We start from the raw sequence: 20,539 nt of genomic DNA on the forward strand, positions 1-20,539 counted from the left end.
CTTGTAAGTAAGGCATTGATAGTAACTAAAAATTGCCACTAGAACTTGTAAGTAAGATACTGATCGTAACTAATAATTGCCACTAGGACTTGTAAGGTACTGATTGTCACTAATAATTACCACTAGGACCTGTGGCTAAGGCCTGCCCCTAAAACATATCACTAAGGTTTGTCATTAAGGCTTCTCACTAAGGGCTGCCACAAAGGCTTTGCGCTAGACCTTTGCAGCTAAGGCTTGTTGCAAAGTGTTGCCAAAAGGCTTGTCACTAAGGGCTGCCACAAAGGCTTCTGACTAACGGCTGCCAAAATGCTTGTCATCAAAGCTTCGCAACTATTGCAAACTTTAAGGCTTGTCATTAAAACTTGTTGCTAAGACTTGTCATTGAGACTTGTTGCTAAGACTTGTCATTGAGACTTGTTGCTAAGACTTGTCATTGAGACTTGTTGCTAAGACTTGTCCTTGAGACTTGTTGCTAAGACTTGTCACTGAGACTTGTTCTAAGACTTGTCATTGAGACTTGTTGCTAAGACTTGTGATTGAGACTTGACATTAAGTCTTGTCATTATATATTGTCATTAAGGATTGTCAGAGATGCAGGTCATTCAAATCATTCCTAAATTTTGTTTAAATGAATCAAGGTCACCCTCAACACGTTGTCTCTCAAGTTGATTACATTTTCCCAAGGGTTAAGTTCCATCTAATTTTTCATGATCAGTCAATTCATTTTTAGGCCACATTTTTTTACCATTAATGCTCCTTACAATTTTCATCAGCATTTTCCAGATTGAGTTTTGAAATTCTGGTTTTCTTCGATCTTTGACTTGAATATAGATAACAAGAGCTCAGCACAATTTCAGTAACAAATTTGTAGGAATTTATTTGTTTTGTCTTGTGCATTAAAAAATAATGTTTCCTTTTCTTTTAAAGATACAGCCAGATGCCACATTGCTTAATTCAAATTTCTGGTAAGTTGGAATCATAATACATAATTTGTTAGAGGCATAGTGTTCTTGGACTTGCAGTTTTACATTGTATATGACAGAATTTTGTGAATCTTGTCTCAGAAATTTCATTTAATCACCATGAACCTTTGTGCTACAGTAAGTATTTGAATATGTGTATATCAACATGCTACCATCCTACAACTGTTGTCCATTGTTATTGCTGCTACTATCCTAAAACTGTTGTCCATTGTTATTGCTGCTACTATCCTAAAACTGTTGTCCATTGTTATTGCTGCTACTGCTACTATCCTACAACTGTTGTCCATTGTTATTGCTGCTACTGCTACTATCCTACAACTGTTGTCCATTGTTATTGCTACTGCTCCTGAGCTACTTAGATGGTTGTCATTAAACTTTACATCCCATGGTTTAGATTGTCATTAAACTTTACATCCCATGGTTTAGATTGTCATTAAACTTTACATCCCATGGTTTAGATTGTCATTAAACTTTACATCCCATGGTTTAGATTGTCATTAAACTTTACATCCCATGGTTTAGATTGTCATTAAACTTTACATCCCATGGTTTAGATTGTCATTAAACTTTACATCCCATGGTTTAGATTGTCATTAAACTTTACATCCCATGGTTTAGATTGTCATTAAACTTTACATCCCATGGTTTAGATTGTCATTAAACTTTACATCCCATGGTTTAGATTGTCATTAAACTTTACATCCATGGTTTAGATTGTCATTAAACTTTACATCCCATGGTTTAGATTGTCATTAAACTTTACATCCCATGGTTTAGATTGTCATTAAACTTTACATCCCATGATTTAGATTGTCATTAAACTTTAAATCCCATGATTTAGATTGTCATTAAACTTTACATCCCATGATTTAGATTGTCATTAAACTTTACATCCCATGATTTAGATTGTCATTAAACTTTAAATCCCATGGTTTAGATTGTCATTAAACGTTACATCCCGTGATTTAGATTGTCATTAAACTTTACATCCCATGATTTAGATTTTCATTAAACTTTACATCCCATGATTTAGATTTTCATTAAACTTTACATCCCATGGTTTAGATTGTCATTAAACATTACATCCCATGATTTAGATTTTCATTAAACTTTACATCCCATGATTTAGATTTTCATTAAGCTTTACATCCCATGATTTAGATTTTCATTAAACGTTGCATCCCATGGTTTAGATTTTCATTAAACTTTACATCCCATGATTTAGATTTTCATTAAACTTTACATCCCATGGTTTAGATTTTCATTAAACTTTACATCCCATGGTTTAGATTGTCTTAAATGGTGCTGCTTTGACATCCAATATGGCTGGCCATATCAAAATTGGGCTTATAGACACCTTGTTACATGTATTTTGTTCTAAATGAAAATGTTGCTGATCTAATATCCATTACGGCTACCATGGCAGTCAGTTTTAAAATATTGTTATTGCTCCTACACCTGTAGGGATCGTAATATTATGTGATTTTTACTTAAAGGATTCTTATGATGTCTAGTCGGTCCTAAATGAATATGGTGCTGATCAGGGGTCTAATACGGCCACTACTGTGTCCAGTGTCCATCTTGGAAATATTTTTATTGCTACTCCCATGCCCACTGGGGTTGACCACTTTTAAATATGTTTGCAAGACTGAGAACTGCTTGGCTATCCACCTTTGACTTTCCAATTCCAGATCCAAAATCCTGGGCAGTCAGCACTGTCTCCTTAAAATGGAATGGTCTATATCTGTATGCATATACGTTCTTCCAACCTCCCCCATACATCAAAGTCATAGATCAATGTACCTTTCAAATAAACTTTGCAGTTGAAATTCCCATGAAAATGTTGGTCCTTCATTACCTGCTAAAGCAACAATAACAGTAGGTGTATAAACCAAAGCTAGAATTGTTGAACCATCATGCCTGGCTCATACCAGTGAAACCCTTGAGAAAAAACAGTTCTCAGAACAAGAACAGAATTGCTCAAGCGTGAAGCACACCACTTTGATAGAATGCAAAGGGATATGGAGTTATCTTCTAGTGGTGCAAGTGAAAACACATCATTCCATTAAAAGTCTCAATACTGCAGATAGCTGGCTTTCTCTTTTGGCCCATTGTGAAAAAATGTTAACCACATATCACTAAACAAAGCTACCATTTTACAATTTCAGAAGAGTTTCATCATCTTGGAAGGGGGATGTAGGCCAAAACAATTGCCTCTTCATACTTCTCTTGAAATTTGACTTGTCTTGACTGAAGTATTTTATCTCTTTGCTTGAAAAGGAATAAATTGTGGTTTCTGACATGACTGAATAAAACCTGACATGACTGAATGAAACGCCTTTTGAACCTGTGTCTGGATCCTTTTTGGCTCACCTGTTTTCTACTTATTCTAGTGTGAGCAGGCAGAACCAGTGAGATCCAAACTATCAGCAGTTACATTACATTGGTTCACTGCTAAACAGGCTCCTAATCAATCATGGGGAACAAGTCCTTTGAAGTTAAACTTCTTTTCATACTGGACCCTTCACCTTAGTTTTCATACTTGACCCTCACCTTAGTTTTTATATTGGACCCTTCACCTTAGTTTTCATACTGGACCCTTCACCTTAGTTTTCATACTGGACCCTTCACCTTAGTTTTCATATTGGACCCTCACCTTAGTTTTCATATTGGACCCTCACCTTAGTTTTCATATTGGACCCTCACCTTAGTTTTCATACTTGACCCTCACCTTAGTTTTTATATTGGACCCTTCACCTTAGTTTTCATATTGGACCCTTCACCTTAGTTTTCATATTGGACCCTCACCTTAGTTTTCATATTGGATCCTCACCTTAGTTTTCATACTGGACCCTCACCTTAGTTTTCATATTGGACCCTTCACCTTAGTTTTCATACTGGACCCTCACCTTAGTTTTCATACTGGACCCTTCACCTTAGTTTTCATATTGGACCCTTCACCTTATTTTTCATATTGGACCCTTCACCTTAGTTTTCATACTGGACCCTCACCTTAGTTTTCATATTGGACCCTCACCTTAGTTTTCATACTGGACCCTTCATCTTATTTTTCATACTGGACCCTCACCTTAGTTTTCATACTGGACCCTCACCTTAGTTTTCATATTGGACCCTTCATCTTATTTTTCATACTGGACCCTCACCTTAGTTTTCATACTGGACCCTTCACCTTAGTTTTCATACTGGACCCTTCACCTTAGTTTTTCCAACAAGCCACATATTAATTCTAGTACATGTCTCTTAGTGGTTTGAATCTGCTTCATGTACATTAGAGGACCGAAGATGGGGGTGGAAGGGATGTAACTCCCTCACCTTAGTTTTCATACTGGACCCTCACCTTAGTTTTCATATTGGACCCTTCATCTTATTTTTCATACTGGACCCTCACCTTAGTTTTCATACTGGACCCTCACCTTAGTTTTCATATTGGACCCTTCATCTTATTTTTCATACTGGACCCTCACCTTAGTTTTCATACTGGACCCTTCACCTTAGTTTTCATACTGGACCCTTCACCTTAGTTTTTCCAACAAGCCACATATTAATTCTAGTACATGTCTCTTAGTGGTTTGAATCTGCTTCATGTACATTAGAGGACTGAAGATGGGGGTGGAAGGGATGTAACTCCTTCTGTCTGTTCTCCTCATCTATTATTTTATGTATTTGAATAAGAAGCCAATTTTTGGAGTCAAAATATGTTTCTTTGATACGACTTAGTGCCGACACTCTTCCAGCCTCCCCTCAGTTATATTTCAAAGCCTGACAGATTTCATGTCTTCTCCATCTAAAGTATGGATGGGATTTGGCACCGATCTCCCTATCCATGGTGAGATCACTCTTGTCTGACTTCCTTCTTGTTACTAAAAACAAGCTGAGGAGGGCTGTATTTGTAAGGTAGTTAATGGACTCTTCAAGTATTATGACCATGTAAGTACTGTTGAAGAAACATATCTTATTCCCAACATGTGTTTTTCACAAGGGCTTATCTTCATCATGTTTTTTTTATGGGGTGGATTGGTGGTGAGATTGTGACTTATGGTGATCTATTTATCCAAGCACATTGATAACCATTTCATTAGTTAAACTCTCATTAACTGCATTGACTACGTATTTCCTGAAAGAAACTGACAATCACTGTCTTATTGACTGTGACAGATATGTTCTTTAAAAATGGGATAGAACCATAAACATATTTGAAAAATTGTAACATTCAGCATTTCCTCCATGTTCATGTTAAACTTTAATGTTTGTAATAAGTTTGCCATTGTATGAAACTTTCTAAAGAAGACATCTTTCCAAAGTTTAAAATGTTTCAAATCATCATTTAGTCATCATCATTGTTATATAGCATGGATTCTGTCTTCTTGTGACAGTGCATGATTTTCTCTTCCATCATCTTAGCTAAAGAAAAATTATTCGTTCTTGCTTTCTTCAGCTTCATGTTGATGGTTCCATTTGACAGTGAGGATTTGAAGGGTATTGTATATGTCTGGATAGGAAGTAAGGCTGATCATGATGAGGCCACACTAGCAGAGAAAATAGCTTACTTGATGTACAAGGTAATATATATAATATATATATTTATAATGTGATGCTAACCATATCTATCTCTATAATGTATCTAAATTCAACCAATGATCTAGAACATGTTGGCAAATCAAACAGTATAGACCTGATTGACTGTCTGAACAGTGTAGACCTTGACCTGCTGTACATGTTGTGCTTGGCAAATCAAACAGTATAGACCTGATAAATATTTGGTTTGTTGTTTTACAGCACAGCAACACAAATAGGTTATTTGGTGCTATTCAGTTGGTTTAATGTGTCTTGCCAAGGGATACACCACATTAGCTGACTGGGGCTGACCAGATTACATGATTCAAACCCACACATTTCTTGTATACTGTCCAAAATGTGCACTGGCATCAAACAGTGTAGATACTTATATACTGTGAATAAATGTGCTGACAGATCAAACACTGTAGACCCTGATCTACTGTCCAAAAATGTGCTTGCAGATCAAGCAGTCAAGACCCAGATCTGCAGGTACACTATTCATTACAGTCAATGCTATTTGCAGTTGGGTTCATATTATGTATGAACAAACACAGCATCTTCTGTTATGTATATCTGTCTATTGTCAGTGATTGAGGGTTGTGAATGGGTTTTTTGCATACCTGACTTTTGTCCTTGATTGTAAGTAGTAAACAAGAGGTTTTCTAGAATCTGAGTTCAAGGCCTAACCTTGTTTACAAGTTTGTGAAATTTTCCATTGTAATAATTTGTTGTTTGGAATATTCTTTTGCATCATAGGTCAAGTGGGGATGTGTATGTGTGTGTGTGTGTGTGTGTGTATATATATATATATATATATATATATATATATATATATATATATATATATATATATATATATATATGGGGTTAATAGACAATACATTCCAGTTTTATCAGTCAGTGGGAATCCATGATCAGAGTTTGCAGATGTGATTTTTTATTGTAGGTTAGAGAAATAAATTGTTCATTTCTTTTCATAGTTCAAGACCTAGAGTCATAAAACTTCTAAAGTTACATAAAGATGGATTTACATTTGGGTTTGTCCCTCTTGCTCATGATACCAATATTTGAACGTGTTTTACACTGAATTATGTCAAAATTATCTTCTCACTCCCTTTTATTCCAATATTAAAACCTGTTTTACACCACACTGGGTCAGAATTATTTTTTCACTCATTATACCAAGATTTGAATACTGTAGTTATTCTGATAGACACCCCAAGGGCTGTGCAATGGGGCGGGGGCATTGAATACTGTACATCACTGTTTGACTGAAAATGTTCATCGTTTAAGTTGTTTTGGTTTTCCAAGTCATTGGATCACTCATGTACTGTTAAAATTATTTGGACATATAATGGATGTATATGAATCTATAAGCCTCAATAAGGTACAAACTTTTTGTGGATAAAGAGTGGTGTATTTATTGAAGGGTGATGTCTATAAGAATAACTATGGTACATTTTTACAGTAGACTAGGTCAGCATTATCTTTTCACTCTCTTGATACCAGTAGTTGAATACATGTTTTATAGCAGACTGGGTCAGAATTATCTTTTAACTGTCTTTTTTACCAGGAGTTGAATATATGTTTTACACCAGACTGTGTCAGAATTATCTATTCATTCTATACCAGGAGTTGAATACAAGAATTATCATTTCACTATCTTTATACCAAGATTTGAATAAGTGTTTTTACACCAGACTTTGTCAAAGAATTATCTTTTCACTATCTTTATACCAAGAAAATTGAAAATCAATGATTATATTAACGATTAGCATCCATATATACAATTCAGAACTTAAATTCCAATTTTGAAGACAGTTTCCTATTTTGTTTTTTAGGGTTACTCAAGAAACAATTATATTGGGGGTGGGGGAGGGTCTGAAGGTGCTTATATTAAATTTGGTATGGATGGTGAGATTTTGATATATGGTATTATATTTATATAAGCATATTGCTCACCATTGCTTTCGTTTTGTCTACGAAAAGTCAATTAAATTTGATGATTAGTGGATCTTATCAAATGGTACTTTCTAAATACCCTCACTTCACCACCCAATACACATTCACATACCGAGCTATATATATATCTTTTCGTTTGATCAACATGTCATCAGAGTTTTATGCTCTATACTTGGCATGGACTTTTTAAAGTGCCTTTGCTCTTTTATTATCTTAAATTCAGATTGTACACAAATAATTTAAATTACTATTTAAATAATGTACAAAAAAGTAATAAATAAAATGCTTTTTTACTAATAATAATAATAATGAGGACTTTGTATAGCGCCTAATCTTTAGAAGCTCTAAGTGCTTTACAACATTAGACAACACCTATAAGATAAAAAACATAATGATATGATTACAAAAACAAACACCATGAAATTAGAAAACAATAAAAACACATGATGAGAATATTTAAGGTAGGAAACATTATTAGGTCTTTAAGTTTGTTCTTGCAGTCGAAATAAGTGAGTTTTGAGAGCACTCTTGAATGTGATCACTGTGTCTTTGTGTCTAAGTTCAGTGGGCAATTCATTCCACGTTGCTGGGCCCTGGTATGCAAAAGAACGCTGTCCATATGACTTTGTTTTCATAGTGGAAATAATGAGTATACGATTGTCAAAAGAGGAGTGTAAGTATCTTGTTGGTGCGTACACATGGGTGAGGTCAGATAGGTATGTTGGACTAGAGTCCAACAGTGAAACGTAGCACAGAGAACAAATTTTGTGTTTGATTCTAGAGACATAGTGCAATGTAAATAAGGTGCTCCACTTGAAGCTCATGGGATCTGTCTGGGAGATGTTATGTATCATATTTTGATTTGAGACATAATGCTATGAAAATGATGTGTTCGTCACTTTAAAGGATCTGTCTGGGAGATGTTTTATATCAGATTTTGATTAGAGACAAAATGCTACAAAAATGTGTGGATCACTTTAAGTTTAAGGCATCTTTCTTGGAGATGATTCTAATCTGATTTTAACCATAGATATAGTGCTATGGAAGGATGCATAGGTCACTTTAAGCTCTGTCGATCTTTCTGGGAGATATTTTTATCAAAAAGGGCCCCATTATGCATTATTACCCTCTTAGACATGAAATTAATTTATTATACAGTACTTAATGCCTGTCAGTAGCTCTTCAGTAGTGACTGAATGACCTCCACTTATGTAATATTACATGGCTTAATGACCTCCACTTGTGTAATATTGCATGGCGTAATGACCTCCACTTGTATAAATATTACATGGTTTAATGACCTCCACTTGTGTAATATTACATGGTTTAATGACCTCCACTTGTGTAATATTACATAGCTTAATGACCTCCACATGTGTAATATTACATGGCATATAGGGGGCCCCGAGTGGCCGAGTGGTCTAAAGTGCCCACCATTACGGATCACTGCCATCTCACCTCTGTCTGCGTCGGTTCGAGTCTCGGATTCGTCTAATGTGGTTATGTGAGAAAGCTTGCCAGTAGCTTCTCGTGGGTCGGTGGTTCTTTCCGGGAATTTTCCGGGTTCTTCCTCCACCATTAATACTGGCCGCCATGTATAGCCTATCTTGTGCTGAAAAGTGGCGTTAAACCCTACAACAACAACAACATGGCATAATGACCTCCACTTGTGTAATATTACATGGCTTAATGACCTCCACTTGTGTAATATTACATAGTTTAATGACCTCCACATGTGTAATACATGGCATAATGACCTCCACTTGTGTAATATTAGATGACTTAATGACCTCCACTTGTGTAATATTAGATGGCTTAATGACCTCCACTTGTATAAATATTACATGGCTTAATGACCTCTACACGTGTAATATTACATGGCTTAATGACCTCCATATGTGTAAGATTACATGGCTTAATGACCTCTACACGTGTAATATTACATGGCTTAATGACCTCCATATGTGTAAGATTACATGGCTTAATGACCTCTACTACTGTAATATTACATGGCTTAATGACCTCCATATGTGTAAGATTACATGGCTTAATGACCTCTACTGGTGTAATATTACATGGCTTAATGACCTCCATATGTGTAATATTACATGGCTTAATGACCTCCACTTGTGTAATATTACATGGCCTAACACATGGTATCCTTATTAAAAAAAGAGATTAAGACATTTGAACACATAATAAGACATGTACAAGGACTGCACTCATATTTTTCTCTTTTGCGAGGAATGAACAGGTTCTTAATTCATCTTTAATTGTTAATTGTTTTCCAAGTTGAAGTTTTCACTGTAAAGTTTGAGAATAAGAGTCCAGCTAATATGTTTCATTTCTTTCATGTTGATAATTTTGTTTTGTAACTTTTTTTGCAGGATAATTATACAGTTCAAATGATAAATGAAGGTGAAGAACCAGAGAATTTCTTCTGGGTGGGAATTGGAGGCAAGAAACCATATGATACTGTAAGTCTTATTTTCCATATATTCAATATAATAGCTTTTCTGTAACTCTTTATTTATCATAGACCAGAAGAGCTTATGTAATAGTTTGTAAACTACTTGGAAGATTGCTATGAAACGTTACACTCAAAATCATCCCATGGACTAGTTTTTCCGAAATGAAAGTGCTGATCTCATGTCAAGTATGACCACCACAGCAGCCATTTTGAAAATCAGGTTTTCACTACTCTTCCTAATTGGATACTCATATCTACATGGGGTTTTCACCAGAATACATCTGATTGGTTTTAAGTGAAAATAGTGCAACATGTAAATCCAATATGGTCACCACAAAGGCTCAGTTGAAAATCATGTTATCACTACTATTCCTGAATGGATGGTTATATCAGCATGGGGTTTTTACTTGGAGGATATCTAGTTGGCCCTACATGAAATGGTACCACTAAGACTTTCAAGATGGCCAACATAGTGGCCATCTTGAAATTCTTACCAATACTTCTTCAGAATGAATTGTCATGATCAGTTTAGGGTTTTCACTCAAGACTTATTATGATGTTTTCTTTGTCATAAATGAAAATGGTTAAATCTGACCTCCAATATGGCCACAATAATAACTATCTTCATGATTTTATTATTGCTATTTCTCCTAGATGGTTGGTTATATCAACATTGTGCTTTCGCCAGTAGATTTTATTGTATGTCTAATTAGTCCTAAGTGGAAATGGTACGAATTTGATATCTAATATGGCCACAATGGCAGCCATCTTTATAAATCATGATTGTGTTACTCCTCCAATGTAGAAAGTTATGTCAACATTGGGTTTTCACCAGAAGACTTGTGTTGGTCCTAACTTAAAATTGTGCTGTTTATCTGACATCCAGTATGGCAATTTTAATGATGACTATCTTAAATGGGAAGTCATTTTGACATAAGGTTTTATCAGAAGACTTCTAATGGTGTCTAGTTGGTTCTAAATGAAAATGATGCACACTGATCCTCAGTTACCAAGTACCAAAGAATCACTCTGATATAATCTGAAAATGTCTTTAAATGAATTCACAGTATTTCTGATACAGAGTTTAAATATCCAAATGTGTGTGAATGAATTCACATTAAATCTGTGTCAACAATTATTCCAAATAATCTGAATAGTTTGAGCACTGTAATTCCAATGAATGATTGAAATTAAATAAATGAATTCCTCTCAATATAACTGAATAACCAAGACAAGACTGATCGTACTACTAAGAAAGCCTAATTATATGCTAAAGCTGTCAGTGGGTACATGGGTACCCACCCATTCATAATTAACTGAGTAAAAAGAGCCATAGGGTACCCATTTACTGTACACAAGTTTTCTGCCAGTGCTTGTTAAGGCAGCACTCACTTTGTTTTCAAGTTGACAGTTCTTTTGACTGAACCTTGAATATGTGTACTTCTACAGTGCCAAGCAAAGGTCTGTCTCCTACAGTAAATAATTTACCATAATCCCATAGCTTGTTTTCCCACATGACAACCCTTAATTGTGCTGCAAGTACAGTTTAGTGAAAAGTAACAGAGGGTGGTTATTTGATCTTCCCACACAATAGATATGTGTTCAGTTGCAACCTTGCATAGATTTCAGAAATTGTATGATCAAAGTGTTACTTAATAAGCCCAAGTTCAGTCTCTAAATAAGTATTTGCATATCACAATGAGTCCTAGGAAAAGGAGTCACATGATATTTATGATGACTTGACCATGACAGTTTACTAGACGAGGAAGGAGGATTTCAGAACTTTATCAGACAATGAGGGTGTATTCTTGGACTTTGTAGCACATGACATTAGTTAGTGATATATATTGGATACAGTGAATTTAAAAAATGCAGACTTAACTTCAGGTCTGTACACATGTAATACAATTTCCCTTTCATCGGGTACCCAGGTAACTGATCATCAGAATCAACGGGTACCCAGTAGAAGTTTTCTAAATTTTGACAACTTTGTTCTACACAACAATTCTCTTATATAGAATGCTAATGTAGTTACTAAATCATAAAGATGGCTCATTTACATTGCACATCAAACTGGTAAACAAGGTCACTTGGGTTACACTAGATGATCAGTAATTTGGTTAACCTGGCCTTGCAGAAAAACCCAAAACCTCCATCACATCACATGATGTTTACCTGGATTCAACCTTGGAACTTTATGAATGGGTCTATGCACTATGATTAGAAGAATGATTTCTTCTGAGAGTGCAAAATTATGATCAGTTGGGAAATTAGTTTTTAAAATGTTATTAACCTTTACAAACTATAATCCTGAATGAAAATCCACATTGTATAGACATACATAATAAAATATATAATAAATATACTTGAAATCACTCAGGCCTGATTCTTATGAAAAAGAAAACAATGGTGAAATTAATCAACAGTCTAACAGAAAACATTAATATCCAATTGAATATGAACCAACAGGATTACATTATAAATTAAGACTTTTAAAATGAATTCATACTTAAAAAGAAAACAAAAATGAGATGTAGCTGAAAGGAAATAAGATGGGATCAAAGAGATTTTCAGAATTAGTAGATAAATGCTCAGGCTTGACTCAACTTTTCAAACTGTACTAGGTACATGTTTGTATAATTTAATATATTAACCTAATATGCACAAGTTTTAACCATTCAAAAAACCAAGGTATTAATCACTACCATACAAAATTTTAAGCTAGTAATCGATAAAGCATGAGACATGACTATTGACATGAATTCTGATATCCAAAATTGATCAATTATGTCTAAATGAAATTGATGCCAATCTGACATCCATTTTGTCCACTGCAGTTAAAATATTGTTGTCACTGAGATGGTTTCAACACTCAACAGTTAAAATATTGTTGTCACTGAGATGGTTTCAACACTCAAAAGTTAAAATATTGTTGTCACTGAGATGGTTTCAACACTCAACAGTTAAAATATTGTTGTCACTGAGATGGTTTCAACACTCAGTAGTTAAAATATAGTTGTTACTTGTGATGGTTTCAACACTCAACAGTTAAAAGGAAGAAATGGTCTCAATTTTAATTTCTGGAAATTCTTTTCCAGCCATTGGAGCATAAGTCCCTATGATGGACTCATTTTCAACTAATATTGTGTTGAGTTTTTTTCTGTAAATGATAGCATGAGTTTTGTTTTGTTGGGGGTGGGGTCAGAGTATTTAAAGACTAGAACCAACCCTCAACTTAAATTGTCCAAAATGATATATTGCCTTGCTTTTGAACAGAACCTACTGACATCTTTGAGTTTCACTTACGATATGACTGGAATACAAGGACTGCAAGCAAGATACAAAAAATGCTTACACATCAATTCACATGTTATGCCTTTATCATGAAACAAAAGTTTAATTTGCATGTATCAAATGGTCACTGTCAATGTGCTCCAGTGACCACTTAAAACAAGAAGAAACCATTGGGGCATGTTAGAAAATACCTGTCTCCTGACAGCAAAAAGTATGTGACAATTATGTACACGACTCATATATAGGAAATATGCATGGAGGAAATTAAAACAGGCATTGTGACTGGTGTCTGCACTATAAAAGTACCTGTTAGAACAGGTTTGACTGTACATGTCAGCCTGTATTATGCAATATTTTTCCTACATCACACCACTTTTACTTATTTGAGTCTTAAAAAAATTTGATGCACAAGGTGGTATGTTTTTGATCCATTTATTTGCTGATGCCGGGCTTGATACAGGTAGTTTTTGGTAGTGGTATGGTTGAAATAGAAGAAATAAGTGGAATTTATGAAGTTTGGTACATAATGGATGCATTTCTTCTCTGCAGGATGCTTCTTACATGCAGTATGCCCGACTATTCCGCTGTTCTAATGAGAAAGGGTACTTCATAGTATCAGAAAAGTGTGCTGATTTTTGCCAAGTAAGTTTGCACTTCATCCCAGTCTGATGATTACCAATGGTTGCCTCTTGGATAAACAATTCTCACAAAATTTTAAAATATTCTACAGATTGTATTTTCCCTGCATTAAAAATCACACCAGAATTAAGCAATATTCACAAGTTTATACGAAAGTCAGTAAACAGAAAATGGCATAATTATTGGATGCTGAAAGTCATTAGGTGGCGCTCTACAGTTTCGTATTTTACATAGGGTTAGAATTTTAAAGAAAAAGAATTTCCCTGGCTTTCCTCACTGGTTATACTGGCTATTTAAGAAAGACCTTGTATATCTTAGGTATAGTTCAAAGAACCTTTAATTCCCTTTATTTTGGTATTTGATTGATGGGTGTAATATGGGTTATAGAGTATACAGCTTGGCCTTCCTCCAGATATGCACCTTTCAAAAAAGTGCTAGCTCCACTTGGTCATTTTCACTTCCTGAACTTCAGAGGTATATTGTATAAAAAAGAGCCATTAACTTTTTCTTACATTTTATATATTTGGTATAAATCACTGCGGTCGCCCTTGTTTTTGTAAAGGGTCACAATTGTGGCATCACATGCGTGATGCCACAATTGTGACCCTTTACAAAAACAAGGGCAACCGCAGTGACTGTAATAATTACAGAGGGATCTCGCTCTTGAGTATTGTTGGTAAAGTGTACGCCCGCATCATACTCAACAGGCTGCAGTTGCTTGCAGACCGTGTGTACCCAGAATCACAGTGCGGCTTCAGAGCAGGCAGGTCGACGACAGACATGATCTTCTCCCTGCGACAACTCCAAGAGAAGAGCAGAGAGCAAGGTCAACCACTCTACATGATGTTCATCGACCTCACCAAGGCCTTTGACTTGGTCAGCAGGAAGGGCCTTTTTGAACTTCTGAGTAAGATCGGTTGCCCCCCAAAACTCCTCAGCATGATAATCTCTTTCCATGCAGATATGAAGGGAACAGTCCTGTATGATGGATCATCCTCAACTTCCTTCCCAATTAACAGTGGTGTGAAGCAGGGCTGCGTGCTGGCACCAACACTTTTTGGGATCTTCTTCTCCCTGCCTGTCCTACGCATTCGACACGTCCACGGGTGGCATATATCTACACACCAGGTCCGATGGGAGGCTGTTCAACCTGGCATGACTGCACTCAAAGACCAAAGTGAGAGCTGTGCTCATCAGGGAGATGCTTTTTGCAGATGACACAGCTCTTGTGGCCCACACCGAGGAAGCCCTCCAGAGACTGGGAGACTGTTTTGCTGTTGCCTGCACGCAGTTTGGTCTCACAATCAGCTTGGAAAAAACAAATGTCAGCGTGCAAGATACCACCATTGCCCCTTCAATCAAAATCAACGGTGTCACCCTGGAAGCAGTCAACAACTTTACCTACCTAGGGTCAACCATCAGCAACACACTCTCGATTGATATGGAGCTGGACAGAAGGCTTGGAAAGGCAAACACCATCATGGCTCGATTAACAAAGAGGGTTTGGGAAAACAACGCGCTGACAGAGCACACCAAGGTCCGAGTCTACCAGGCCTGCGTTCTCAGCACCCTTCTATATGGAAGTGAGACGTGGAGTACCTACATGAGGCAAGAACGCCGGCTCAACTCCTTCCATGTATGGTGCCTAAAACGCATCCTGAAAATCAGCTGGCAAGACCGTGTTCCACACAGTGAGATCCTGCAGCGTGCAAGTACCCCCAGCATGTACTCCCTGCTAATTAAACGCCGCCTTCGATGGCTGGGTCACGTCCGACGCATGGAGAATGGAAGGCTGCCAAAGGACATCTTATATGGACAGCTGGCCACTGGCATGAGAAGAGTCGGACGCCCCTCACTCCGTTTCAAAGATGTGTGCAAGAGGGACATGAAGGCATGCAACATTTCACCCGATGGCTGGGAAGAGCTGGCTGAGGACCGAGGCACCTGGAGACTGATGGTAAACAATGGCATATCAGTCGCTGATGCGAGGAGAGGCCAGTTGGCGGCAGAGAAACGTAAGAGAAAGAAGAACGCAACAGCAACCACAGTAATGCAGACTTCCCAGTATGTCTGCACCAACTGCAGTAGGGACTGTCACTCACGTATAGGCCTGCACAGCCACAGCAGACGATGCCAACAGAGACAGACAACACCCCAAGGGCGCTATTCGCATGGTCTTTCGAGACCGAGTCGCCAGTGATGATGATATTTGGTATTTCATTCATTGCACTTTCAGAAGCTGGTATTGTCTAGTCTGGCATAATTCATTTTCCTATTTTAATAGCTGCTATGGATAGTGTACATTAGACTAATTCAGGCTGATTTTTTGAGCACAAGAAAGCAGTCATTTTAGTTAGCAGTGTGCTTAGATCATGTACAATTTCCAAAAGTACAATATCCAAAGAAATGTCAGCCACATTACATTAAAGTAGAATAGAGGTATGCCAACATTCTCTCCACTGTGCATGTTTTAAACGCAAACAGCTTCACCTTACATGTGTCACTCTCTCAAAAGTATATATTACCTGGTGAGTGCCCCCTTAACCAGACAACAGGATAAAAAACAATTGTTGGACGCTAAAATTCAGTACTACAGAAAGACTTTATGCAGACAATGGTATAATTGTTGGATGCTGAAAATTGTCAACCAGACAATGACATAATTGTTGATTGCTGAAAGTCAATACACCAGAAATTTGCATAACTATTGGATGCTGAAAGTCATTTACCAGACTACAGCATAATTGTTGGATGCGGAGTCATTAATCAGACAGTGGCATAATTGTTAAATGTTGAAAGTCATTAACCAGATAATAGCATAATTGTTGGCTGCTGAGTTCTGATTGGCTGTGTTAGCTATGCCTACTTTGTGCCCCAGACTTGCCTTGTGAGAGAATGGAAAAGCAACCTGTACACATTTTAGTTCAACTAATCATAGATCAAGAGGGCTTATTGGAAGGCCTGTTGTCCATTGTATAACATCTGTCTGTTTGTTGATGCTACTCATTCTAAATTGTTAGGTGGATTACCAGGAAATTTTACTCACACAATCAGCCCAAGGTCTAGTTGATCCTGTGAAAATATTTTGCTCAGAGATCCAAATTGAATATGGCTGCAATAAAAACCCTCTTGAAACTTGTTTTCACTCCTCATCTTGATTGGATGGTTATACCAACATGGAGAGTTTACTAAAAGACATTTTATTATGTCTTGTTTGTCGAAAATGATAATGATGTCCATTTGGGGTCCAGTATGGTGACCATAGCATCCATCTTGAAATTGTTTTATTGTTAGTCTTCCTGAATGAATCCTAAATCAAAATGGTGCAGCCCAGACATTCATTATCTTGAAAATTGCTACATCACCTGAATGGACGGTCATATCAAAATGGAATTTTGACTAAAAACTTATTATGGTGTCATGCTGGTCTTGAATGATGAAAGTGCCAATCTGACATCTAATATGGCCAACATTCCAGCCATGTTGAAAATCTTGTTATTGCTACTCCTGAGCAGAAAGTCATATCAGCATGGGGTTTTCACTGAAAACTTCTTATGTTGTCTAGTTGGTCTTAAATAAATATTGTGCCAATGTGATATGGTGGCGCTATACAGTTTTGCATTTTGCATAGGGTTAGGATTTTAAAGAAAGAGAATTTCCCCAGCTTTCCTCACTGGTTATACTGGCTATTTAAAAAAGACCTTGTATATCTTAGGTATAATGCAAAGAACCTTTAATTCCCTTTATTTTGGTGTATGATTGATGGGTGTACTATGGGTTATAGAGTATACAGATTTGGCCTTACTTCAAATGTGCACCTTTCAAAAAAGTGCTAGCTCTACTTGGTCATTTTCACTTCCTGAACTTCAGAGGTAAATTGTATAAAAAAGAGCCGATAACTTTTTTTACATTTTATATATTTGGTAATTCATTCATTGCACTTTCAGAAGCTGGTATTGTCTAGTCTGGCAAAATTCATTTTCCTATTTTAATAGCTGCTATATATAGTGTACTTTAGACTAATTCAGACTGATTTTTTAACACAAGGGAGCAGTCATTTTAGTTAGCAGTGTACTTAAATCATGTAAAATTTCCAAAAGTACAATATCCAAAAGAAATATCATCCACATTACATTAATGTAGCATAGAGGTATGCAAACATTCTCTCCACTGTGCATGTTTTAAATGCAAACTACTTCACCTTACATACGTCACTGTCTCAAAAGTACATATTATCTGGTGAGCGCCACCATAAAGAAGATATAGGTATTATTTTTGTATGATTTAATTATGTTTATATGGCTGAAACATTTAAGTCGCAAGCATCAAAACAATCCTTTTGAATAATTCTCCTGCCTTTCCCCCACAGAACAGTATTTATGAGTGTTAGAGTCTCTAACAAGTCCAGCCCCCACCCCATGATAAAAGTGAGCTATTTTAAGAATGCACATTATATTTTGTAAACTTAGCAACCAATGTTATGCTGAATGACAGGAACATGAAACTAGCCAGAATTATTTCTGAGATATCAACAATGAATTTTACAATTAGAAAAGGGGGGTAACTCATCAGGTTCATAAAGGTCAAAGTTTAAAATATTTGCCTATTGTTTAATATGGAAGAAGTGAATTCACTTTCTCTTCATTTATTTTTTAATTTCATTGCAAATAAATGAAAAGAAACATTTTCACCATATATTTCTGTCACTTATTGCAACAGTTTTAAATTTAAGTTGACTCTATTCCTATATTCTAAGACTTCTAATTTCCCCATAATTAAGGTCACTACTCACACAAACATACCTCATGGCAAATTATGTAAGCAAGAGAAAAATGATCATAATTAGCTTATTTTCATGCTTAACATCAATATGAATGTACCATTTTATTCAGAACATCGTACATAATTATATGAAAATAAAAAAAACAATTGCAAACATTTTTATATTTTCTTTAAGGTGGTGCTATACAATTTCGCATTTTGCATAGGGTTAGGATTTTAAAGAAAAAGAATTTCCCCGGCTTTCCTCACTGGTTATACTGGCTATTTAAAAAAGACCTTGTATATCTTAGGTATAATGCAAAGAACCTTTAATTCCCTTTATTTTGGTGTATGATTGATGGGTGTACTATGGGTTATAGAGTATACAGATTTGGCCTTACTTCAAATGTGCACCTTTCAAAAAGTGCTAGCTCTACTTGGTCATTTTCACTTCCTGAACTTCAGAGGTAAATTGTATAAAAAAAGAGCTGATAACTTTTTTTACATTTTATATATTTGGTAATTCATTCATTGCACTTTCAGAAGCTGGTATTGTCTAGTCTGGCAAAATTCATTTTCCCTATTTTAATAGCTGCTATATATAGTGTACTTTAGACTAATTCAGACTGATTTTTTAACACAAGGGGGCAGTCATTTTAGTTAGCAGTGTGCTTAGATCATGTAAAATTTCCAAAAGTACAATATCCAAAAGAAATATCATCCACATTACATTAATGTAGCATAGAGGTATGCAAACATTCTCTCCACTGTGCATGTTTTAAATGCGAACTACTTCACCTTACATACATCACTCTCTCAAAAGTACATATTATCTGGTGAGCGCCACCTATCCAGTATGGCCACCTGGCAGCCATCTTGTAAACATTGATATTTTTCTTCCTCGAAACTGGAGAGTGATATCAAAGTGGGGTTTTCACCAGAAGTCAAATTGGTCCTGAATGAAAATGATACCAATCTGACCTCATATATAGGGCAGACACAAGGAATAGATTGAAAATCTTCCTAATTCTCCTGAATAGAATGTCCTATCAATATGGGGGTTTTCACTGAAAGTCTTCGAATGGAGGTCTCTTCATCCTGTATGAAAATAGTGTTGATTTTACATCCAACTAGAGTGGCTGATTTGAAAAAAATTGCTGCACTAAAATATCACAGATGATTTCAACGCCAGCAATTAAAGATATGGATTTATCTTCAATTCCAAGAAATTCTTTTCAGCCAGTAGAGTGTCAGTCCTTTGAGAAAGCAGGATAATTCCAAAGAAAGGACTTAATCTGTTGAGGATGAACTACAGGAAAATTTGAAAAGTGGGGATGTCTTTAAATGCTTTCCTATCCACACCATATCAAGTTTGCTGGCCCATTTCCTTAAAATTAATGGGCTAAACCACCCACCCCATAACAAGTTTACAGGTCCCTTTTCTTTACAGTTAATGGGCTAAACCAATGCACTTACCAATTGTTATCAGTATGTATAATGTATTTCATTTTCATACTGTTCTGCTGTTCTGTTAATCTGAGCTGGTAGAATTGAAATGGTACAGAAAGTACCAACCTGTGTTTTTTGAGTTGAAATCTATGAATATAATATTATTTGTTTTCAGTTGTTAAAATAAACTGTCTTCAAAATTGAAACTTTGTAACTTGATATGTTAAGATGACTTAAGTGTAAGCTTGACAACGGAAACAAGAAATTGTTTGCTTAAGTAGATTTGTGTCTGACGAAAATGCACATGTGGTTTTCCTGTTGAACAGTAGCAGTTAAAGGTCAGGTGTGAAAGCCTTTCTAGGTAAATCTTTACTTTGATTTATGGTCTCATGTTTGCACGTGA

General features: G+C 36.1%; 1 protein-coding gene across 1 annotated transcript in view; it reads left to right on the plus strand.

The window, feature by feature from the left end:
• The window catches only part of LOC149806236 (protein flightless-1 homolog), a 154,924-nt gene that overhangs the window by 126,245 nt on the left and 8,140 nt on the right, over positions 1–20,539 (plus strand). The window contains exons 28-31 of the mRNA XM_089951183.1: positions 928–965; positions 5,440–5,563; positions 9,911–10,000; positions 13,837–13,929. Coding sequence (XP_089807309.1) covers positions 928–965; positions 5,440–5,563; positions 9,911–10,000; positions 13,837–13,929 — 345 coding nt within the window. The remainder of the gene's footprint in view (positions 1–927; positions 966–5,439; positions 5,564–9,910; positions 10,001–13,836; positions 13,930–20,539) is intronic.

The sequence above is a fragment of the Sinohyriopsis cumingii genome, chromosome 2 (genome assembly GCF_028554795.1).
Source record: "Sinohyriopsis cumingii isolate HCF-2022 chromosome 2, ASM2855479v2, whole genome shotgun sequence".
NCBI lineage: Eukaryota > Metazoa > Mollusca > Bivalvia > Unionida > Unionidae > Sinohyriopsis > Sinohyriopsis cumingii.